At 36.3% G+C, this 25,791-nt stretch overlaps 2 protein-coding genes and 2 pseudogenes across 3 annotated transcripts; 2 read left to right on the top strand and 2 right to left on the bottom strand.

Moving 5' to 3' along the window:
- Positions 1 to 1,680: 1,680 nt before the first annotated feature.
- LOC120178131 (putative zinc finger protein At1g68190) lies at positions 1,681 to 3,336 on the top strand. Its single transcript, XM_039184077.1, has 2 exons — positions 1,681 to 2,446; positions 2,571 to 3,336. Exons 1-2 carry the CDS (start codon positions 1,910 to 1,912, stop codon positions 2,625 to 2,627), a joined length of 594 nt encoding a protein of 197 aa, XP_039040008.1. The 5' UTR covers positions 1,681 to 1,909; the 3' UTR covers positions 2,628 to 3,336.
- A 12,080-nt stretch (positions 3,337 to 15,416) lies between these two features.
- Positions 15,417 to 18,189, bottom strand: LOC120178132 (frataxin, mitochondrial-like). Of its 2 annotated transcripts, XM_039184078.1 has the most exons (6): positions 17,899 to 18,189; positions 17,726 to 17,798; positions 17,601 to 17,648; positions 17,423 to 17,517; positions 15,850 to 15,956; positions 15,417 to 15,498 (listed from the first exon to the last, which is right to left on the bottom strand). In XM_039184078.1, exons 1-6 carry the CDS (start codon positions 18,120 to 18,122, stop codon positions 15,467 to 15,469), a joined length of 579 nt encoding a protein of 192 aa, XP_039040009.1. In that variant the 5' UTR covers positions 18,123 to 18,189; the 3' UTR covers positions 15,417 to 15,466. The 2 variants fall into 2 exon arrangements, with proteins under 2 accessions (XP_039040009.1, XP_039040010.1); XM_039184079.1 differs by lacking the exon at positions 15,417 to 15,498 and having other exon boundaries at positions 15,590 to 15,956.
- A 798-nt stretch (positions 18,190 to 18,987) lies between these two features.
- On the top strand, positions 18,988 to 21,340 carry LOC120178219 (annotated as a pseudogene).
- Positions 21,341 to 21,776: 436 nt separating this feature from the next.
- Positions 21,777 to 23,662, bottom strand: LOC120178146 (annotated as a pseudogene).
- Between the last annotated feature and the right edge of the window lie 2,129 nt (positions 23,663 to 25,791).

The following is a 25,791-nucleotide window of genomic DNA, read 5'->3' as shown; positions in this document are numbered from 1 at the left end:
CATCCCATTTCTCGGGGAGTTGAGGTTTGAAACCAGGTGAACATTTGCGTGGTAACTTGTTGTTGACGTTACAGGTGCCAAAGTTTCCACAGTAATTGTACTTACCGCACCTATCCCTTGGCTCCCACCATATCAATGACCTTTTATTCATTTACGAATCGAACTTCCAATACTACAACTCTCCGGTGAGATTCATCACCAGACTTTCGTGCATGTGAACTAGTGTGTTCTCCCCGCTAAAATTCAAGTTGTTGAGTAATTCAAAGATTTCACCTGACCCCCGCCATGATCTCCGGTAAGTGATACTCTTGTTCATGACAACCAATCGACTTGCTCGCGAATCTTGTTTGAACATAAAGTCCACTGGTCCATGAAATTAAAACTAAATTACCATCCATATATCTTCATACCCCAGAAGAAATGTATCTGTTGGATAGTCAAAGCTCTGCCATAGGTTTTCCTTAACCCATCACCATCATACATAATTATTAATTAAATCACTAGTATAATAATAATAATGAGGCAGTGTTGGATGGATTTTATATGATCATAAAAACTTCCCCAATCATTTTCATCGTTTTCCTTGGCGGTTCAACCACCGTCTTGATATCGACATTACCCACTTTGCATCCAGCTCCACTATTAGATTAGATATGCAAGTTCTTTTGCTAGTGCCAGACCCGAGGTTAAACTTAAGAGTTCTTGCCATATGTGCTAAATGATAATTTTATTAAAAATTGTTTGATAATAAAATAAATAAAAAAAGTAATAGATTGATGACCGGTATTATGATTTATCCTATATTATATTTTCATAAAAAAATATTATTCTCCTCCCAAATATATTGATTTGAATTGAGAGGATGAGAATGATTTAGTATTAACAGTTATCTTAATCTTTCTATTTACAAAATTTACTATTTTCTAAAAAGATATTTTATTATTTTTCTCATCGCACTCTTTGGAAAACCGAAAAATCGCCAAAACCAATCGTATTATTATGGTCCTAAAAATCGCATCCAGCGATCAATTTGGTAAAATATTCTCCAGTGCGCAGAGATGAAAATATCGCCGATGTTGCGGGACCCCAAAATCATTTGGCCGCCACGTTGATAAACCTCAGCTCTGCTTCGGATAAATGCCAGCTAAGCGAATCGATATCTCCACTCCCAACCGACACGTCACCGTCTAACCCCAAAGACCTGTCGTGCTACTTTTTAAATACTTTTATTTTATTTGAATTAAAGAAAATAAAAAGATATATTTGGGTTCAAGCAAATGCACCTGACCGAGGAAACAGAGGCGAGGCCCGAAGAGTTCCAACACGTTGCACCACATAAGATCTTGCTCTTTTATATTGCGACACCTGGCAGGACTTCGAGCCACACACCCTTTGGCCTTTCCACTTCCTCTTCACACAAAAAACCCTAGACTCCAGCGTACCAAAATTTGCTTCTCCTCCGTACCTTTTACTGATTTACAATTTTATCCCCCTTTCTTTTTCGTCTTGATATAAATCAAATTTCGTCGTTCACGTTTATTCATAATTTGAAGTGGACGATAGAATTTGAAATAGGAACTGGGGGGTGAAAAGGTATTTTCACGAAGAATATATCTACATATCATTTATATTAGGAAAATATAATTAATTAAGTAAAAATATCATTCGAGTGGTGGTTGGTTAATTGCGAATTGCGAAGGTAAACCTGTAATTTAAAGCAAAGGGTAAGGCTGTTCCTATAGGCCACTGCAAGTTGTTTGGTTCTTTTTCTTCTCTCTCCCCTTCTCTCTGAATCGCCTATTTTGTGTAATACACAAGAGAGAGAAAGAAACGTAGGAATTCTTTCGAGAAAACGAAAGGAGAAAATCGCTGGTGGATCGAGGGGAAATATATCTGTGATTTGGTTTAAATGAGGAAGGAGATGAAGAGCTGTGAGCTCTGCAAGTTGGCGGCGACGACGTATTGTGAATCGGACCAAGCCAGTTTGTGCTGGGGCTGCGACGCTGTAGTCCATGGAGCCAACTTCCTCGTGGCGAGGCACGTGAGGTGTCTTCTCTGCCACGATTGTCAGTCTCCCACTTCGTGGAGAGCTACTGGTTCCAAGCTCGGTCACACGGTCTCCGTCTGCGAGAGGTGCGTTAACGGCGGTGATCGGGAAGAGAGTGAAGCTGAAAATGACGCTGACGGAGGTATCAACAACGACGATGAAGGAGATGACGATGAGGATGCGGGAGGTGATTCCGATGATGACGTGTCAATTGAAGATGATGTGGAGGACGGAGATAATCAGGTGGTGCCGTGGTCATCAGCAGATGCGGATACACCTCCGCCGCCGTCCAGTTCTTCTAGTAGCGGAGATTATTCCGCTGGTGAAAGAGAAGTCTCTAGATCAACAAATTTGTTCTCGTTGAAAAGGTCGAGAGAAAATGCTTCAGATAACTCACAGGTTTGTTTTCTCTTTTGATATCTGTTCAGTTTTAGATTCCTTTTGTTTTTCTTTCGTTCAGATCTTTTAATCTTTTTCATGAAATCAAAATTTAATAATTCTTTTAAAAATTATTCTTAAACAGAACGATCCAGACCGTTTATCTCCTAAACGGAGATACGGTTTACAGAAAAGAGGATGAATCCGTTTCGGTTAACTCCAGGTGATTGAAAGAACAACAGATCAAACCGGTGCAGTTTCAGTCCGAGAAGCACGATCGAGTAGAGAGTCATTAGGAGAAAAAAGTGAAAGTGTATGAGAAAATCCAGTAAAAAATCTTTAAAAATCGTTAGTAATTGTAATCTCTTAGCCGTCCGATTTGAGTTGGTTTGCCTGCTATTTCTGATCTTCTCTAACCCACTCTAACAATAGTCATTGATAGGAATGTAGACACCCCTGTAGGCCTGTAGTGTGGGTTTAATTGTACTAATAATCCAAGAAATTTCAAGAGTGCTAATTACTGCAACAACAAAGTGTGATCTTTTATCAGATTAATGTTGTTTCTTTAGCAGCCTTAAGGATGTGTGTGAAGCAAGTGCAGCAGCAGATAAAGGGTCCGCGTCCTTGATTCATTGAACGACATCCACTAATAAAGGTGGCTGCTCTCTATCCAGACTATCCATTCGTTTCACAGCGTCAGAATTTTGTCAGTGAAATGCCATGGACAATCACAAGGCACGTATACCAATTTCATTTTTTTTTGTTCTAGAATATATTTTGTGCATAGACAGGATTGTGCTTGTCGATCACTTGTAACGCATCTTCTTCTACTAAAAACAAGCAAGGAGGGCTATGAGTGTAGTGCGTGTACTTGTTGTGTATTGCCTAATATGTAAACAGACATTTCATTTCATGTGCCTACATACGTCTTATCGTTTGAGTGTGGGTCATTTTACCACATAACTTTGGTCATGGGATTGGTCCCTTCGATTGTCCCACTGCAATTAGCACATACCAAACTGAACTGTGCCAAAGATTTCCAATCACAATGCTCTTCCATATTTATTTTCTTCTTTTCTACCTTTGCAACAAACCGTGCAGGATAAAAGCATTAATGTCTCTTGGAGTTCATAATTTTGCTTTTCTCATATATATATATATATATATATATATATATGAGAAAATAACCTCAGTGACCAAAAATGCCTTATAATATACGATTTTATATATATATGAGAAAATAACCTCAGTGACCAAAAATGCCTTATAATATACGATTTTAACCAATTTTTTTTTGGATTTGTCAAAATGACCAACTAAATCGTAATGCGATCAATAATTCGTAACGCGATCTCCGGTATCGCAAATCAGTTTTCAGATTCGCAACGCGATTCTGACTATCGCATTGCGATTTCCTAAATTCGCGTTGCGATTTTCCTAATTCGCAATGCGAATACGTAAATCTCAACGCGAATACGTAAATAGCAATGTGATTACGTAAATCAAAATGCGAATACGTAAATAGCAATGCGATTACGTAAATCGCAATGCGAATACGTAAATCGCAATGCGAATCTGACTATCGTAATGCGATTTACATAGCGTCATTAGTATTAACGTGTATTTTTTTTTCAAATTCCAAACAAGAATATATTAATATATCGGAACACTGAACCGTCCACAGTATATTCTGTAATCGCAACTCATAACCTAAAACCTTAAATCACAACTCAGTCTCATCTTCATGTCTCACTCTCTAAGGCGATATCCGTCCCCATCTCCGACGAAATCAGTCCCCACGACGATAACAGTCTCCATCTATGGCGAAATCATTCACGGTCAGAAATGGAAAATCAACCAAATCAACCACCGAGGGTTAGTTTTTTTAATTATTTTTATTTTAAAATTTTTGAATTATTATTAGATTTTTCATATTGAAATTGATGATAAGTTTACTAGTGTTTTCAATAATAGATTAACCATTTCACTTAGATTGCTTATTATATTCATTCTATTGCTGCCAATACTGCTAAACTGTTTAGACTTTAACCCTGTGAAGTTAGTATTTGTCTTTGTTTTGTCTTTTGGTTGAAGTAATGCAATCCATTCAAGTTTCTTTCAATTTTAGTATTTAAAACCGAGAATGACTATCGCAACGAGTGAATCGCAACGCGAAAATGACTATCGCAATGCGAATTTGACTATCGCAACGAGAGAATCGCAATGCGATTTTCATTTCGCGTTGCGATTCTTGCGTTGCGATAGTTAAATTCGCGTTGCGATAGTCATTTTCGTGTTGCGCTTTTCATTTTCGTGTTGCGATTTAAAGTTTCAGAAACTATTATTCTTCTGTAAATTGAAACTTGAATGAATTGCATTACTTCAACCAAAAAACAAATACTAAATTCACAGTGTTGCCAATTTAAGTTTGAAGAATAAACTACTACTCTTTATGTTTATTGTTTATATCTTCACAGTGTAGCGTTTGGTATATCTAAATTGGTATGTATATTGTTTTTGCAGAACTTTTATTCGGCTCAATTGACCTTAAGAAATAAAGTAAGCCTGGCCAAAACAATTGCGTCGAAACTTTCACCTGCACAAAGAAAAATATTTGAGGATACTTGCTTCGGGCCATGGCTGAAAGTACAACATCCGGGTGGAGATGCTATGTTGACCCATCTGTTTCTTCAAACCATGACTAGCGATCTACCAGAGACTATACAACGTCGTGATGAAGAGATATGGTTTGATTTTCCACCGGCGTATACGTGTTTTGGGCGGGAGGAGTTTTGCTTAATCACCGGTCTACGCTTCGGACACGATGATGTAGATCGGTACACTAGACATATTACCCGCCTATCATGGTTTTCCCGGGTTTTTCCTGAGCAGTCAACGGAGAAGTCGAATTTACACGTGGAAGACTTGATGAGATTATTGAATAAGAAAGATGGTTTTACTCGGATGGATGACGTTGATGTTGTCCGAGTATGCCTTCTAATACTTTTGCAAGCCGACTTTTTAGGCAGAGAGGCCCAACAACCTATTCCTAATGATCTAATTAAATTGGTAGAGGACCTAAATGCATGGAACCTGTTTCCGTGGGGTTCGTATCTATGGAGAGCTACATGGAATAAGTTGTCGTCTGTCTTTAATGATCGGAAAAGTTTGCGTGGCGATGGTTCTAAATACACTTTGTCAGGCTTTATTTGGGCCTTTAAGGTAATAATTTTTATATAATGTTTCCAAAATTATAATTAATTCTTTAACAATTACTAATGTTTGTTATTATATTGTTTGTAGATTTGGATATTTGAGGCCTTTCCCGCCATGCAGACATATGCATTAAAAACTTCTAATGATATTCCTAGGGCTATTTCCTGGAAGAGGAAACGGTCCTTGCAGCAATGGAAAGATTTACTACCATATACTACAATAAATAATGTAAGTTAACACAAATACTACCATATGTTTATAAACAAGTTATTACTAGTACACGTTTAACTTTGTTTGAGCTTTTATATTGTTAGGAGGCCAACACTCCATTACAGAGGTTGACACCCACGGAAGCTGAGCTTGCCACTGATTGGTGGTAAGCTAGTAAGTTTTTTTTTATGGCACGGATGATGAGCAGCCACCACTTCGAGAGCCATCACCTTACCCAGAGCCATCACCTGATCGACCCGAATATACACCTCCACAACGAGAGTCATCACCTATTATGTCACATCATCGAGCCTCTTCTCCACCATCACCTCATGATAGGCGACCGGCAAAGATGTCACGACGTTTATCTCCCTGTTCTCAACCTCCACCTCGACGGGATGAGTTAGGGGAGTTACGTAATGAGGTCAATGCCTTGCGTGAGGAGGTCGGTACTTTACGCGATGACAATGGTGCATGGCGTGTTGAGGTGTCTACTTTACGTGGTGAGGTAGCAGCTCTACGTGAGATTGTAGCATCGTTGCAGAATGAGGTTCATACTCTACGCAACGAGGTAAGTTTAATATTTTTCATATTTAACTTGATGATAAATTTACTCGTAATTTCACTTAGATTGCTTAGTAAATTCATTCGGTTGCTGCCAATACTGTTTAACTGTTTATTCTTTAACCCTGTGAAGTTAGTATTTGTTTTTTATTGTCTTTTGGTTGAAGTAATGCAATCCATTCAAGTTTCAATTTGCAGAAGAATAATAGTTTACTATCGCAATGCGAAAATGACTATCGCAACGCGAAAATGACTATCGCAACGCGAAAATGACAATCGCAACGAGAGAATCGCAATGCGAAAATGACTATCGCAATGCGAATTTGACTATCGCAACGAGAGAATCGCAATGCGAAATGAAAATCGCATTGCGATTCTCTCGTTGCGATAGTCAAATTCGCATTGCGATAGTTATTTTCGCATTGAGATAGTCATTTTCGCGTTGCGATTTTAAGTTTCAGATTCTATTCTTATTCTGCAAATTGAAACTTGAATGAATTGCATTACTTCAACCAAAAGACAAATACTAACTTCACAGTGTTTAAAATTTAAGTTTCAAGAATAAACTACTACTCTTTATGTTGTCATTGAACCTGCACTAAACCTATATGTTGTCCTTTTAAATGTTTATATAAGTGCTTACTTCTGGAATGTTATCTGATGCATTTTGTGAACAATGATATAATAATGACTTGGGTGAATACCGTGCAAGTTTGAAATATATTTGTCTTTGTTCTCACTATTTAATATCATGTCTGTTTATTTACTGATTTATGTATTAATTTATTTTTAGCGGCCCGCTAAGGTGGATGCTCTACGTCGGGTTTTTTTTGCAAGACGGAGTTCACGCATCAGACGGCGTGCACGTGCCAGTACGTCTCTATTCACCCCAATAGTGCGAAGAATCCGTAAGAAAAAGCCCGACTCACCTGTCATTGTTCAAGAGGCCTCCCCTATCGTTCAAGAGGCCCCTATCATCCTTCAAGAGTCCCCTCCCACCGTTCAAGAGGCCATTGTCATCGTTGAAGAGGTCCCTCCCAACATTCTAGAGCCCGATTCATACGGCATAATATATCGAATTATTGAGAAGCCCCCTCACATGCCGGACATGATGATTGACTATTGGCTTTCGTATAAGTTACCGGCCAGTACCATTCCGGCAGATGAAGTGGAGAGGAAACAACTACCGGAAACAATTCTGGATAATACCCTTTGGGCTAAGACCGCAGTTAATTTTTATCTACATGAGCGGAGCCAAGGGTGTTACGCTGACATATACAAACTCAACGATGATATGCATTTGTTGATTGAACGGTCTTGGTGGGGTGTATTATCAGGGGTTGAAGACAACGGCTATTTCGATGGGGGGTAAGTCTTATATTTCTTATATTTCAGTTTGATTAATTTTTTTTAAAATTTATGTAATTCACTAATATATGTCTTTTTTTGTAAAACAACATATTGATGCATGGGTGACACGTCTTCTAATTGTATGGAAATTAAAGAAAAATATTAAAAAACGCGATATACAATTATGCCGACGTCTTTTCAGGTAGTTCACTTGAAGAATCAACGACAGGAATCATATGTGTTGGCTAATGGACAAGCTAAACTTTATCCTGCATGGTGGGAGGTCGATAAGGTTAGTATATTTGTTTAAATATTTTAAGGGTGTTCATAAATAAGTGCGCGCAATTTGAATTATTATATTTCGATGCAGGTGTTTATCCCTGTTTTAGACCGTACTCATTGGCTTCTCGTCGAGCTTCAACTCTCATCCCTAAAGACAATAGTATATGACAGCATGATAAATTACATATCATTGTCTGATTTGAGAGATATGATTAAGGGATGGAGCTCTCATTTGGCTAAATTCTTGGATGCAATTGATTATTGGACTAAGTCTGGAAACAAGAAGCCAAAGAAGTTCAATGTTACAGTTATCAGAGACGAGACCACGCCACAATAAACGAAGGAAGCCAAAGGGGATTGTGGTCCTCTCGTATGCATGTTCTTGGAGCGTTTGACGACATGAAGTACACATTTTCTACCTCTCACCGATAGAGATAGAGGTGCAGTAGGCTTGTAGTTTCGGTATTTTATAGCTAGAGCGATATATGCGAGACGCTGCCTACCTGCATCCGTGTTATGAAAGTGTCCATAAATAATTTGTAAGTCAAATGCAAGTGTTGTTAAACATATTTACTCTTTTTGGTTTGAAAATGTTTGGTTAACTAGCTAGAATTCAATAATTTGCTGTTTGTAGGTTTTAGATGTGTAAAAAGTGTTGTTGATTCAATGTTTGGTTTCTACAGGTTAATCCTGAAGTGAGCTGCGTGAAATGGATGTATGGGTGCAAAAGTTGATTTCATTATTATTTTTTGATTGTTTAATTGATTTGTAAAAGATGATTTGTAAATGTTGATTTGTTTAATTGATGTGTACATAATATTTGTGCTTGTTTAATTGATTGAAATGTAATAGTTGATTTGTGGATTTCAATCTGCATTATATTGAATGCAAAACAGACTATCGCAACGCGGAAATGACTATTGCGATAGTCAATTCCGCATTGTGATAGTCATTTCCGTGTTGTGATAGTCATATTCGCGTTGCGATTTTCGCATTGCGATAGTCAAAGAATGTCTAATAAGTGATAACAATTGAACATATCATAGCAATGTTCAAACTCAAGTTACTAATACATGCCTAACTGAAAATGTTAAAAGTTCACACATAATATACACATAATACAACGTTTGCATTTAAAAATCACCTAAGTTAACAGTCCCAAAAGGTGAAGCCGGTTGTGATTGGGATTTTGATGAGAATCCATATTTTGGTAGAGGAAAAGATGATTGTGATGGCACTGGTGATCCACATGTCAACCTTATATGACCACTTTCCTTGCACCGACTACATGTCTATCTCTTCTTCTCTTCACCCTTAGACGGTATACGATCATGACTTTTTGGTCGGTCAGGTAGCCTTCTGTCCATGGCTGGTGGCAAAATTGTTTGTAAGTCATCTGGTATGTCCCACTCAGAAGGATGTGGAATAGGGTAGACAATCTCGCCATAAGTCTGTCGATATACTTCTGTAGTGTAGCAATCCATAGCGTATGCGCTTGAATCATCTTGGTTTAGATGAAGAGAAACTTTTATAACATGGCCACACGAATAACTAGATACACGTCTTTGCATTTAGATCGACAAGCCCATTTAAGTTATTATCCAGTACTTCAAACAAAGTGTTTGAACATGGTTCAACTCTCCATGATGTTGACTTCACAACACGTTTCGTTATCTTTTTTTCTGTCCATGGTGTAACACGATGTTCCAATGTTCCTGTAAATTTAAATAAATAATACTTAGTAAAATATATGATAAGTTACGAATTTAAAGAAATAATACCTGCATGATTTCTTTTCTTGTAGTACCACTGTTGAATAGACTCGAAAAAACTCCATTAACATAGTAATGGGTAATTTCCGGGAATGACAACTTAGAGCGTTGATTGATTCTGCACTATTAGACGTCATGAAACCATATCTTGATCCAAGTTGATGTACTCTTGACCATCTTTCAAACCCGACATCTTCTAGTGTTTGAACACACTAAGGCAAAACACGTCTTAAACAGTTTATATGCTTATTAAAATCCACTTCCCGATAAGCTTTTACAGCCTTTCAGTATGTCCATTTGTGATTTTTTATACCAGTAGACCTTGATTTTAGATTTCTATACAAATGAACACCACAAAGTCCATGAAAAGCATCTGGGAAACACCTTCTAACAGCTTTGTCAATTGAGTTTGCCCTATCGGATATGATTGTCAGATTGCTAATAGGACCTATGCAATCCCTAAGATGCCCCATAAACCATGTCCATGAATCAGAGGTTTCATATTTGCCAACCCCGTAAGCTATTGGCAGTATCCCATTGTTAGCATCCATGGCTACTGTTAATAAGTTTACTCCAAGGTATCGACCTTTTAAATGTGCTCCGTCAACTATAATAACTGGGCGCATGCAATTAATAAACGAACAAATCTACAAAATCATATACACAAGAAATATAATCATTTAAATGTGAAATGCATGTAACTAACAAAAATGAGTCAACAAAATTATATTGATTTACTAACCGTAGCACCAATGGCGATAAACAGCAACTCAAAGCGTCCATCTCTATATGTTTTGATATGAGTTACCGACCCAGGATTTTTCAGCTTTAAATTGTGACAATAAGCCGACAGTTGGGCAAACGATGCTTCTGGCGACCCCCTCAACAATTCCAAGGCATAACATTTGGCTCTCCAAGCTTGAGAATATGAGATACTAATCTTGAACCGAGCATTCATGTCAGTCATAATTTCATGTCCCTGATATACCCTACCATTCAAAAACATTAACTCAGCCACAAAACCACCCAACACCTTTTTGTTTGCCTGCCTATGGTGAGGAAAAACTTGGGTTCTTGAACATGTATGTTTATCAATAAAAGTCTTAACTTGAAACATTTCACAATCTTTTATCCTCTTTGCAATCATACGCCACATACAGTTTTTTGTCAATCATACACCTTGTTTCGAAACGATCTTTGCTTGATTTGTTAACTTTTAGTTGATAGCCATCTTCCACACATTTCGTATACAAAGCTATCTTCAAGTCTTCCTTTGTATCAAAACAATCATATTTCTTGATACGAATAATTTTTGTGTAACAATCAACTGCTATCTTTACCAACTCTTCTTCCGGTATCTGAAGTAATTCTGGCATATTCCAGTTATACTCCCGTGACATTTTCTTCGGGGACTTTTCTTTGGGGATTTATTCTTCTTCTTTTTCTTCTTCAGTGTTATATGAATTACAGAATGGATGTTCAACATGTTCATTTACAGTCGTAACTTCCTCCTCATTATCATCAACAACATCTTCCTCGGCAACGGCTGTTTCATCATCAAAATTCGGGTATTGACCAATATCAAAATCATTACACACATGGTCTGTTTCTTCTTCTGAAAAATCATCAAAATCCGAGTATTGACCAAGATCAAAGTCCGGGTATTGACCAAGATCAAATTTCGAATACTGACTAGTACTCACAATTTTTTCTGTAAGCTCATCATCGTCTAACTGGTCAATACGAAAACCGAAATTTGGTGCTGAAAGTTGATTGGGATTTGGATTAGGGAAAGGTTGTGGGTTTTGAGATTGTGTTTGGTGTTGGAAATGTGGTGAAACAATATTTGCTTGGTGATGAAATTGTGGTAGAACCATTAAATTTTGAGCACCATAAACTGGGGTTGAAAAACTTAGTTGATTACTACCCGCTACTGACCCAACTTCACTACTTCTAGGTTCAACAACATACAATGTAACATCATCACTTGAAACACTAATGTAAGCAATGAATCGTTCAACATCTTCATTGTCGGTTAACAAATAAACTTTACCATTTCTCTGATAAGATAGCCTAAATCCACTTAGGGGCTCTAAATTCAATTTATTTGCAACACGTAACATTAGAGTTTCATAAGTTAACTTTTTTAATGACAGTTTTAGTTGAAGATTCATGGGTAAAGGCATATATTGTAAAACACCATGAACATTCTCCCATGACCCTCCAAAACACAAATCTATCCAAACATGATCAACATTAGATGATTTCATTATTGTAAATTAATTTACTAAACAAACGAGCTGCGAAACTAAAACTTGTTATCGGATGGGGAAGGATGTCGTTGGATATAGGAACGGATGTCGCCGGAGAGAGTGATAGATGGAGATGGAATGAGTTGCGATTTAGGGATTTAGGTTATGAGTTGTTGCTGCTGCGTAGTTATATACCCAAAACATTTGTGTTGCGAAATTAAAACCTGTTGTGAATTCAGAAATCGAGTTGCGAATTTGAAATTCAGTATTGCGATAGTCAGAATCTCGTTGCGATTTATAGATTCGCATTGCGATTTACGTATTCGCATTGCGATTTACGTATTCGCATTGCGATTTACGTAATCGCATTGCTATTTTCCAAATTTGCGTTGCGATTTACGTATTCGCATTGCGAATTAGGAAAATCGCAACGCGAATTTGGGAAATCGCAATGCGATAGTCAGAATCGTGTTGCGAATCTGAAAACTGATTTACGATACCCGAGATCGCGTTGCAAATTATCGATCGCATTGCGATTTAGTTGGTCATTTTGGCAAATCCAAAAAAAGTTGTTTAAAATCGTATATTATAAGTCATTTTTGGTCACTGAGATTATTTTCTCTATATATATATATATATATGTTTGGTAGGGTAAGCTAGTTAATAAATTATTTTATTATAGGATTAAAATGAAATTGTCTTAGATTTGTGATTGAAGTGTTTTCACAAATTACCTGCTGAATTTTTGGTTTTATCCCGAAAGTACTTTTTCAAACGTATCTTATGATAAAAGACTTTGGTTTAAACCACTAAAAACACTACTATTAATTTTATTAATTATTCATAAATAAATATTTTTTGTTACAAAAAAATTTAGATCTAGGTGACTCTTCAGTCCAGAGTTTGGATATACGTAAGATCCAATTAGGATACAAATTGTCAATGAAAAGTAACGATATAAAATTTGAATTTAATTTTATAAGTTTAAATTCATGAATTTTAATCATTTATCTCAATATTCGTTTGACTTGTAAAAAATATGTAATATAATGATAAAACAGGTCATCACAAAATAAATAAGAAATATAAAAAATATTAATTAGTATCGATATCATCGGTAGTTTTAATCTGAGTGAATTTAATTTCACCTGAACCCATGGTTAATTTAGGGGCTGCCTTGCTTTGTTTGTATTTGTAGGGGAATTTTCTTACTCTATTTTCTTGTTGGGACGAGTTTCGTAATGCTTTATTCAAGTGGGTTTATTCAAAACATGTGGCGGGAGAAGATATTTGGTGTTTGTTTAATAATTTAAGCAAAATATCTGGGAAGCTGATGGTCCAGCACCACTAAGAAAGAATTCAATACAATAAACAGATGGATTTATATCTTTTTATTTTTCCTTGGGCGCACAGTAGGAATGACGGCCGCCCATCAACATCAGATGGTGGAAGCAGTTTAAAACACGAGGCTTCAAACTCATTTAATTTCCCCATTTACCAGTTCAATGATACAATCGAAATCATCAATCAGCCCACAAAAATATAGTCAAGAAATCATGATCCTCAAACAGAAATTGTGGTTCAAAGGACCCTGTTAGACTAATTAGATTAATTAAATACATCCGTAAATTGAGTTAAACAGCTTTGCTTCTTTTTTTAATAAGAAAAATGAAACTGCTAGGGTCCCTCCAGTGTAGGGGCGAATCACTTGGGTGAAAAGAAAGAGGATCGAGTGGTGGAGATTTGGCGTGGGGTGTGGAGATTTGTGGTGGTGGTTGAGCGCCACTTAAAAAATCTTGGCAATATGAGGGTCTTTCGTTCATCTTAGGATTCTTATGCTGACCATAACATCACTATCCTAGACAACGACGTCTACATACGTATTATATTACATATGTATGCATGCATATATGTATGCATGCATGTATGTATGCAGTTTATTATTTTTTTCGGGGTTGTTCCATGTACAATTCACCGGTTGACTGCAGCAGTGGGTTTTGAGTGATGGGCGTTGTCTTGTTGTTCACGTTTCAATTTTAGGCCATTCACTTGGTGAGGGAAGCTGTGCAACTTTATATACTATTCTACAACTCCAATAATAGAAGATGTTCATAAATAGACAAAAAAAACTTTTTTTTAAAGTAATAAGTTAAGGTGATTTTAAAATAATATTTATTTTAAATATTTTTAATTATTTGATAATAAACGTTTAATCACCTTGATATAATTGTCAATGCTCGAACTTGTAACATCTAAAAATAATAATAATTCTTTTAATATTAGGTTAAATTAGTTCGAACAAATAGACAAACTTTATATAATGTAACCCCACTCTTGCTTGAATGATAATAATGCATTTGATGAACCATTTTAAGTTTGGATTTTATAAATAAAAAGGAAACGTCTAATTTATAAAATAGTGCACGATGATATTCTCGAATCCCACATTGTTTATATAAGTTTTCTTAAGTGTTAAATATAATCTTCTAAATTTCATTAAATGATTCAAAACAAGATTTAAATTGATTTGTGCTCGTGCTCATGTAATTATATGTCTCAGTCACATAACCCATATGTTATTTCTTTTTAAATAAAATTTATATAATTTTTGACTCAATATATTTATTTCTTTTCATTTTGATCATGAATGACATCAATATTGAAAACAATTCGAGTAACTTGTCATATAGGCGAAGACACTCCTCTCAAAACACTTCTTCCGGAAGGCATTTTCACGTAAGCGTACCTTTACGAAAAGGGTGTCATTTTAACAAAAAAAATGTTATTTAGGCACCATTTTGGTACAAGAAAATGTTTAAAAATGCGTCTTTCGGAAGGCATTTTCATGTAAGCGTGCTTTGCGGAAAGGGTGTCATTTAAAAAAAAAAGGTATTTAGGTACCATTTTGGTACAAGAAAATGTTTAAAAATGTGTTGCTTTGATAAAGTTGTCAGTAGAAACGTTGAGAATATTTGCCCCTTGGGACGATATTTGGCTTTATGCATCATTGGTGCTAGCATTATAGGGACCGTCAATTAGGCACTAAAAATATACATTCCATACCTGCCTTATCTTCACTTATCTTATCTTTCGGCGCGCTATCTGATATGCTTTCGGTCATTTTACATATCAATATTGTCCTGAATTTATGTTGCTTTTCGGTCCCAATTTGGCAAAGGGACCCAATCTGACAAGGCAAAGACAAATAGCTTTCCTAAGAGTGCATCAATAATGCCCGACTTTTTAGTGACAAGTACTAACCAGGGTGTTCCATCAAGTCTTTACCTAATTCTTCAAACGATTCGTGTCTTTGATGCTACTAATCGGTAATGCCTGGGCTCACAAGCCTTGACTAAAATGTACGTATGAGGGTTTTCTTTGGTGGTTATACGTCGCTAAAGTTGCTCCGGCCACTTTATTCGGTCACCTGTTACAAGAACAAGGACATACACATTCTCAAGAGAAACTATAATCACGAGGGTGAGATGCGATAACTGATCTGTAAACAGAGTTGCAGGATATAATAGCCGATATACCGGTCACCAAGAAGTTGGGTGAAAAAGCAATAGAGGGTCTTAACATACCGTTGAACTGATTTATTGGGGACCTATTCTACTTTCTGTAAGATTACATCACATGAGGGAGTTTAAGAATCTTGAGATATAGTTTGTTCAAGGAAATCGAGGCATGCTGCTTCAGTGGTGAAATAAGCTTCGGAGGTCGAAATTACGCGAACACCATAGGATCTACGGAAGCTATGAAAGGTTGACTGGTTTACCACAAAGTTGCTCCAGCTCACTTTCCAAGAGTTTCAACAAATTCGCTTTAGTTCGTCGATAAACCCAAGCTTGAACATTATGATCCCAATCAAATCTGGATGGACCGCTGCACAGAAAACATTACGTCAAAGATTAAAAGAAAAGGAAGATAATTCGAGAAAGCTGACAAAAAACATGGCATCATGTATATTTCAAGAAACCTGTTTATCACAAAGAAACACAGAAGCCAACTTTAACCAGCCACTCTTTAAAGGCTAAATAGCGGTATGGTTTTAAGTTCAAAATGGCATGTTATATATATTTTACGGATGTTCTACAGTAATGGTTTGAATTTTTGATCAAACACCATTTGAAATTACTAACACAGGCTCCTTCAGAAGGCATCGATATCAAGTAACCGAGTTTTAGTTGTACTTGTATCAATGATCTAGGGGCTAGAACCCAACTATTTCATCACTTTTACTCATAATCAAAACACAACCAACTCCATGACCTGATAATTTTTCATTGTACCTTACATGGAAAGTTCCAAAACATAACATTATTCCGACAACTACCCCAACCCTTTCCCGTCTATACATCTTAAGTCTTGGACTGACCAAATTAGTAGCCATGTGAAAATTACATCCCAACTCTTTGGGCCGGAGCAGTATGGTTTTAAGTTCAAAATGACTATTGTATATGCGTGTGTATTGATTAACTGATACAGATGTGCATGAAGAATGTTGATCTAGATCACTAAATTGCTCTACATTTCTGTTTGATTTTCTTGAAGGGAGTACACACTTCTAGATCAAAAGTTTTAAGCAAACACCCTTGGAAATAACTAACAAAGGCCTCTTCATAATGCGTCAAAATCATGAAATATATTGTTAGTTGTACAGCTCACTTTTTTTATATAAATATATACCCATCAATGATCTGAAAGATTAGGACTCAGCTACTTCATAACACCTCTTCATTAGTATAAAAATCATGTAATCGAGTTTTAATTGTACAGCTGACTCTTTCGTTTATAAACATATACCCATCAATGATCTGGAACATTAGGACTCCGCTAGTTCATCACAGCTATTCATACAATGACCATTGGAAGCTCAACCAGGTCCAAAATCTGATCATTTTTAGTTTCATTTTACAAAGTAATAGCCAGCTGAAATGTATTACACGAAAAGTTTCAAAACATAATAACATTCTTCTGGCAGCTAAACCAACTTCTTTATACGTCTGAAGTCTTGGGCAAACCAAATTCATAGTCAACTGATAATTACATCCCAACTCTTTGATTAACTTTGTCTTCTATCACTAAATAAATATCAACTTATGTAATATCCACCTTCAGTAAATTCCAGGGCAACTAAGTGCTAAGTTAATAATAAATTGAAAAAAGACTTAAAAATATACTCGACTTCAGTAGGATGCAATTTCACAGGAAAAATAAAAGAAACTGAGCTATGAAGCAATGTGTCAAAGACTAAATGACAATAACAGCACCTTTAATTCCAAATAAGACAATGCCAAATCCAAGATTCCCAAGACCAATCAATGAAGAAGAATAAGAAACAATTATACCTTAGAGGAGACGATAACCAAATTTGTCTATTAGGGGTCTGTTTATTCATCACATAGGTGCCCAAAGCCCCGAGTTTTAGTGTAAGCACTTCATTCTACTAAATCCAAGCAATGCATTAACTTCCATAAAGAACCCACAAGTGATTTCCAAAGCCAATAAACAAGTTTTGACACTTACCCCATAGTCTACATCGAAACCATCAAGTTCAACAATATCACCATATTCCTGCCACAAACCCAAAACCATATTTTTAAAAAGAAGAAGAAAAAAGGTTAATTTAAACGATAAAAGGGGTTGCTTACCTCTAGTTTTTCTTGAAGGTCATGGATTGTAGAATTAGCTAATCCATGAAATTCATCTTCCGATAGAACCGAACTGTTTCCACAGTAATAATTAGACAAAAAAAGGGGGTCATACTAAAACTGATTTCTTAATCAAAATTCTGAATGGTAAACCCGAAAGATTGGATATTTACCGGTAATCGATGGGTGCAGGTCCCTGAGAATCCTGGGGGAGATTAAGAGGGCCGGAGCAAATGCTTCTAGAAGAAAAGAAGAACCGAGGAGAAACGTCAGGCGTCGGAGGTTGTGGAAGAAGAAAACCCAGAGCAAGTGAATGGCGCAAAGAGCGGAGGGGTGTCGAAGGCGGAGCTTTGAGAAGTTTAGAGATTCTCCTGAGAAAGGGTAGCCTGGAAGCCATTGTTGATCAAACTCTGCTAATTGCTAGTCCAAGAGAGTAGAGACTGAAGTGCTAGGTGGGCTTTCCTTCGTGCGTTTTTCATTTTTTGGGCCATTCTTGGTAGATTAAATAATCCAATCAATTTGGATACTTCAGGTCACGGTAGATGTTAGGGGTATGAGCGTTTAATGTTATAAAATGTTGAAAGTTTATTTTTGAATAAATATTGAATCTTAAAATTAAAATATATTATTTAATTCAAATATTAGTAGGATAACTACTCTTTGAATATGTCAATTTAAAAATGTATTTGTTATCTTTTTAACTTTGAATATTAAATATAATTATATATTTTTGTATATTTTATATTAAAATAATATTTATTTAATTTGAACAATAAAATGAATGTATACATGTTTATTATTTTAAATTTAAAAGATATTATTGTCTGTTTAAATTTAGATATCAAAAGAGTTTTAGTTGGACTAAAACTTTCTCGAAATTCCCTTATAAATATTGAGCAAATCTCTGAGGTTTTTCATATCTCATAATTCAAGAAGTTTTCTTCTCTTGAAAATATTTTCTCTCCTTAGAAAATATTAATCGAAGGTAAAGAAAGTTCGTGATCTCTACTATTGTGCTATTGTAACTGATCATCTAGTTGCTGTATCTCGAGAGACAGATGACCAAAGGATCTCGAACACCAAAATTATGTTCATTTTATGATTATGGTTGAAATTTTATAATTATCTTTTTAATTACATTTTCTTCAAAATTCAAACATAAATTTCAACTTGAAATTTACTTTCTTTTATATTTTACTTAATTACATCACATCCTTTTGCTTTTCTATTCATGATTAGATTCAGAATATTTTGCAAGAAACATGAGGTAAAGGACCTATGTAAGATACCAACATGAATTGATTCAAGTCGTAAACAGTTTAATATTGCTTAAGTAAAGTCTCAAGTTTGAGTTTTTGTGTATACAGAAAATCTCTTACCCACCTTCCTAAGGTTTTTAATCTTCTATTTCATGTGTCTATCTTATAAATTTTTCGATCATTCAACCAACTATAAATTTTAAATATTTTTATTTGACATTAAATGGTTACAAATAGTATCTGTTGAAAATATATTTTAATTACTAACAATTCATTTGAAATAAGAGACTAAACCTATCTTGATAGCAGTTCCAGGGCCCTTCAGAATCCACACTATTTTAAGAAGAGTCTGTCCCTTGGAAGTGAACTTTTCCTGGAAGGAAGAGTTCCGCGACAAATTGATACGGATGACGAGACTGATCACGGATCTTCTTCTGATTTCCGTGTCCATGGGTTGGTTGAAGATGACAGAAAACTTATATTAGAGGGTTAGAATGCTCCATGCTCAGAATTTGTTCAAGTAAGCTCTAACCATGCCAATATTGAACCGGTTTTCTCTATAGGAGACCCTCAGCTTTCAGAGAAGGATGGTCACGATTTCTCTGATTTACCTTTGCATTATGAGCGGGCCAATGACTCAAGTTACCGCACACCCAATAATGCACCTGGGATTGTAAAATCATGTTCGATGCCAAACATTGCTGCATCATCACTCATTTCTGAAGGTTCTCCTAAATGTTTGACTCATCGTTCGAGATCCTCCGAGGATGTACATGTTCTCAGAATGAGACAAAAGGATATTTTAGATCATGATGTTGATACGGAGCTGATGCGAGAACAAGAAAGAGATGATGGCATGCATACAAATAACAAAACTTCCTTTGAAAGTTATGAAGGATTTGAATCTTATAGCTGTTCTGCATCAGCAAAAGACCGGATAGCGCCGGTTTCGGATGAGGTGAAAATCCTACGAGAAGAACCGGCCTGGTTTTGAACCAGAAACTGGAAAGGATTTGAGGTTTAAGCGAATCACAGATTGGTAAATAATCTTCAACACCAGCCCATCCGAAGAATCCAAAGACACATTTGAATTATCCCATCCCAAGGATCAGGTGAGAGTGGAACCTGCTGTCTTAAATGGTTTGACTGCTGCAAAGGTGGATGTTAAGACAAGAACTGACATAGAAGCTGCTAAAAGATACATATCTTATTTGCCTCGGTAACCGCTGCTCAACTTTCAAATCATGGTCTGGTTGTTATACCATTTCTCAGTGCATTTGTCAGCTTGAAGGTGCATAATCTATCAGGAAATGCAATAGGTAAGTATCCTCAACTGCAAATATTATTGGTTCTAATTTTCCTTCTATTTCAACATCTTTTAAAGTCGTGTGATTAGGAGTATATGGAACTGTTCTGTGTAAGTATGCTTTCTCATTATCTGTATGTGTACCTCAACAAGGATTACCGCTGGTGCTCTTCCACGAGGACTTCACATGTTGGATCTGTCGAGGAATAATATATCCACCATCGAGAGTTTACATGAACTTACTCGGCTTCGTGTGCTGAATCTAAGCTACAATCGAATATTTAGAATTGGTCATGGTATGTGAGGCAAACTGCAAGTCTGCAACTGATTAGCTGTTCTAGTTTTTTGCCATACTCTTTGCTTTACAATATTTTTGATCGTGTAAATCTACTTTCTGTCGGATAATTTGTTGTAGGTTTGGCTTCTTTGTTCCTCTCTTAAAGAGTTGTATTTGGCTGGAAACAAGATAAGTGAGGTAGAGGGTCTTCATCGTCTCTTAAAGTTGATGGTTTTGGACCTGCGTTTCAACAAAATCTCTACTGTCAAATGTCTTGGCCAACTCGCAGCAAACTACAATTCTTTGCTAGCCATCAGCTTGGAAGGTAACCCGGCACGGAAGAATGTTGAAGATGAATATCTGAAGAAGCATTTGCAAGGCCTTCTTCCGAATTCGGTTTACTTCAATCGGCAGGCTATTAAAGTGAAGGATGCCATAGAACGATCAGTTAAGCTAGGCATTAGCAGCCATCAACTTGATCGTAGCTATAGATCAGAACACAGAGGTACGAGGGAGCATAACCATGGTACTGTCCGGGCATCCTCTTCCTCTCATAAAAGTCAAGCCATCGCTTCCCCAATGCGGTCCAGAAGCAGGCACGGGCGCCTCCCTCTTCCTAGCGGAAATAAGGCAACGGCCAATCATCGGAACCATTATGTAGATCTCGGTAACAAACTGCTGAACTTTATATTGGGGGTTTCCATGCGAAGGACCCAAAGCAATGGCAGTCGGGGGCAACTGTGAAATCAGTTGTTTTGATTGCTTTCTGGGTTTAGATTCTGTATTCAAGTTTTGTTGGTTTTAGTAACTGCAATAAATTGTCACTCAAGATACATTAGTCGTTTCCTGTTCCTGTAAAGTTCCTTCTTTCTCTCATTAGTTGCTGAAATAGAAGCAAAAATATCAGAATCTGTTATCAAAAGTTTCGGTTATGCAGAAGTTCGACTATTAAAGAAGATTGGGTATTAATATCTTATGTTTCTCAATGGTCTTTGAACCAAATGACCACACTGCAGAGGCTGCAGACCCCTGCCCTATCCAAAAACGTGGTCGTTCGCTTTGTAGTTATGATAAATTACTAAGAATGTTAAAACTATGTCGATCCGAGACACATGCAATAACCAAAAATAACTGCACAGTTTTAAAGGAGAAAAAATGGGTATTCCTACAATATCGTTAACATGCTGTGCAAAGGCTCATTTACTAAAGAACAAAGAACGAAACCCAGCACAGCAAACCATTTACATTAAGCAGCTAATTGTCGAAACAAGGCAATCAACATGAAGTACAGAGAAACACCACGAGCCCTATTACTATCCATCTATACAAAGCATAAAGTTCATCACCACACAACATATCCACGCTTCTTCGCCAGCACAAAGTCTTCAAATTTTGGATTGCTTTTCATCCTTTGCTGCAATATTAGTGCAGGGGACCTTATCAGTAATCAATCATCCGCATCCATTTATTCAAGGTAAAACCAACACTTAATCAGCAAAGGAGTTCAGTAGAGACAAACTATAGGTTTGAAAAACTTCAAATAATGCATTAAGTACTTCATGATAAATACAGGTTTTCAAACTAAGAATGAAGGGTTTGTTTACTGCTCCCATGAGAAAGCAACTGAAAGGGGGGAGGGCAAAGGAAGAAAGAATTCTAAAATGGGTCTCAAACAGATTAAGCTTGGAGCCATATCAAATTACCTGAATAAGTAGGCACTCGTCATTGCTCTTGCTCTGAGTCGTATTAAGCATCTGCTAACAAGAAATATGAACCGGTTTGAGATATAATTTTGCGCGTAAAATACATAATTGTTTAAACTACAAATGATACTTATGCCTTACATGTTTCTTAATTAAACTACAAATGATACTTATGCTTGCATGTTTCTGAAGCCCTAGAAACAATCACAATCCTAACAAGAAACACATCATGTAAGGGCTAAACCCTAAAGTATTATGTTTTCACTTCATACACTGAATAAAATCCATTTCGTCTGGTTAACTCCAATGGTCTAAATTATGATTTCTTGGTTTACTATGGTGCACCGGTCTTAATCCATTCAATGGTTCAATAATATTTATCGTTTTCATCATCTTTTTCCAGCCAATGCCCCAACAACCAAAGCAAAACCTAAATTCGGGCTGCTAATTCTTAGGTCTTACTCCTCATAAATCATAATTAAACCAAAAACTAAATCAATTACATATTAAACCAGTTGGTTACCATCAAACGAAAACAAAATCAATTACAAATTCGAAAACCCAAACCTGCATGCCCCTCCTCCGCATCATGATACTCTGGTTGCAGCTCCACATTTTCTCCAACAATGCTCTTCTTCATCATCTTCTCTTCCTCCGGGCATCGGACCACCACGACCGGACAAATGCAGTGGTGGACGCAATAATCACTAACGCTTCCTAGCCTTCCTTTGTTGGGTCTCCCAGCGGCTCCAAACCCTCTGCTCCCCATGATCACCGCACTTAGCCCCAACCTCTCCACTTCCAAACACAGTCTCTCCTTCATGTCATGGTCTTTCACTATGTGGATTCTAAACGGAATCTGAGCATCCACTAACGGCTGCGCCAGGGTGTTCGCCTTCGTCGTCGTGAAAACGTCAAAATCGTTCTCGAGTTTCTGCTGCGACTCGCCGTCGGATTTTTCGCCACTAATGGCGGTGGCGCCCTCGTGATTGTTAGTAGAGTTAGGGTTGATTTGGAGTTTGATGGAGCCCCAGTCAGTTCCGTAAAGGACGGATGTCGGACGGACGTGGAGGAGGATGATGGCGTCTCCAGGACGAAGGTAGTTCTGAACGGCCCATCGGACGGCTTAAGCACTCTCGTCACTTAAGTCGACTGCTATGGCAATGCGGCGCTGGCCACCGGTGACGGGGGTGGTGGCGGTTGTCAAAGGGACACGTGGAGATGTGGGTTGGATTCGGAGCGGAGCCAAGGACGGGACCGGGAGGTCCGGTTCCGATTGATGGTGATGGTGATGTGGATTCATTGGAAGATAAGATTTTTGGGAAACTGAAGAACTTGTTGACCAAGATCAGAGAAATTCCGTTGAGCTCTAACAAAATGCAGACACGAGTAATGCGCTTCTTATGTTATGTAAACTATGTTCATACGCCAACAGTGTGGTGTTGGTTATTCTGCTTGATTAAGCTTGATTGTCGATTTTGGTAGCTGGGTTGTCAAGGTCGGTTAAGGCAGTTGGGTTTATTACTTGGTTGGTATTTTTGTTAAGCCCGTTGCTCTAAGCTTGTTAGACTTTGAGTGCCGATTCAGTTAGATTCTTGTCGGGTTATAAAAAGGCATTTTTATGGGTAAAATTGGCCCAATAGGCCATACAGACAAAAAAATTAGCTTATTAGACAATCTTCATAATTAATTTGAGATCTACGATAAATACTACAGTACATGATAAATTCGTCTCATTTACATGAAAAATTTATCCAAATAATATTTTTTATTTAAACTTGTCACGTTAAAGTGATGAGTTTTAATAAAATATAATTTTTATTAGATTTTGTGATAAGTTTCAATAAATTTTTTTTTTATTAAAACTCGTCATACTCACGTGACAAGTTTCAAGTCACTGTAATAAATATTGTAGTTCTCAAAATAAAATATTTAATACAATATTAGGCTAAATAATTAGCTCGCCTATAATATTGGACCAAAATTGTCGCATTTTATGTGCCAGCCCATATCACTTAATTTTTGATGACCTCCATTAAATTGAAATACTTCTTGAATTTCTAAGGCTTAATATAAAAATAAATGTTTAAATGATACTCAAATTAATTTTTAGTGTCTAAAGAATTTTTTTATTTAAAATAGGTGTTTAATATTTTTTCGTTACACTTTTAGATGTCAATCGTTAGAAAGACCTTTGAAATGACAAGTGTCACATTTATTTTTTTAAATATTTTAAAAAATATTTTATTTTTAAAAAAATCAAAAAAATATAAACATAACATGTATTATTTAACATTTTTTTAAACATTAGGCACATAAAAGTGTAACATTAAACACTTATTTTTAACGATTTTTTTAACTCTAGAAGTTATAAAGGTATAGTTTAGACACTTATTTTTGCATTAAGCCAATTACTAATTCTAGTTTTATCCTGTTTTAGTTCTTGGCAATGGTGGATCTATGTGTAAGTTATGGTAGGCACATGCACACTAAGAAATCCAAATTTGTTTTATGTTAGTTCGTGATTTTATTTATGGTGTATACCTTAAAATTTTATTTATGTTTACTTCATATGTATTTTTATTATTATTAATACATGTGTTCATCATGAAAAAAATTCTAGATCCGGTTCTTGATGTCCTAAGTCCAAGGGTTACCGTTGACGGTGGTTCACCGTTTCTCGACGAAACATGGAATTCGACATCCTGAGACCATAACTCGATTGTATTGGTACTCCTCCCACTCCTGGACAGCAGATTGAATGCAATTGCTGCTTTAGAAGAGCTCTGTAGAATTTGTAAAGTAGCTTGGTGGAGTATACAAGATCATGAAATCCAAAGACCATCAATTGGTCATGTAGTTGGGATCCTGGAAGGAATTTTGGACGTACAGCCTGCCTCCAATTCCACGATTTCTACAAGAAATTAGTAACGAAGAGGAGCTAATATTTGGGGGATTATTGATGAGTTTTTAATTTCGTCACTATTTTAATGTTAATTATTTATTGTTGTCTATTTTATTGCTACCGATTTGGGCGTTTTTATTCATTTCGGTGAAGGACATTGAATACCAGAAATAGTGTTAAAAATGTAAAATTCTACAATTTTTATTTTTCTAGAGTCAAAGTTGAATTAGTGAGTATGACTTGGGGCATGACTGCGTCTGATATGGCATCAAGTCAGCAACTTTTATAAGGTTCAGCTAGCTTTTCTAGAAGTACGGATGACTCAGCCGCAATTTTAAATTCAAATTAGGAAGTATATTTTATTTTTAGGATTTAATTTGAATATTTTCAAGTTTTATCTTTTGCAATTTTTAAGATTTATCTTTATCATTTTCTAAGTTATTTTTAAGATTTTTGGAGACTATAAATATCTCATGGGATAAGCATTAAACATATCCCAGATTTCTTGAATTACTTTTGTTCTTGCTTTATTTTAAAAAAAAACTTTTCTTTTTCGCTTTTTTACTTTTTCAAGTTTTTATTTACTTTATTTAAAAATATTAAGTATGATTTATAT

The sequence above is a fragment of the Hibiscus syriacus genome, unplaced genomic scaffold (assembly GCF_006381635.1).
Source record: "Hibiscus syriacus cultivar Baekdansim isolate YM2019G1 unplaced genomic scaffold, ASM638163v2 tig00112344_pilon, whole genome shotgun sequence".
NCBI classification, from domain to species: Eukaryota; Viridiplantae; Streptophyta; class Magnoliopsida; order Malvales; family Malvaceae; genus Hibiscus; species Hibiscus syriacus.
The sequence above is the reverse complement of the archived record's forward strand: the minus strand, read 5'-3'. Positions and strand labels throughout refer to the sequence as shown.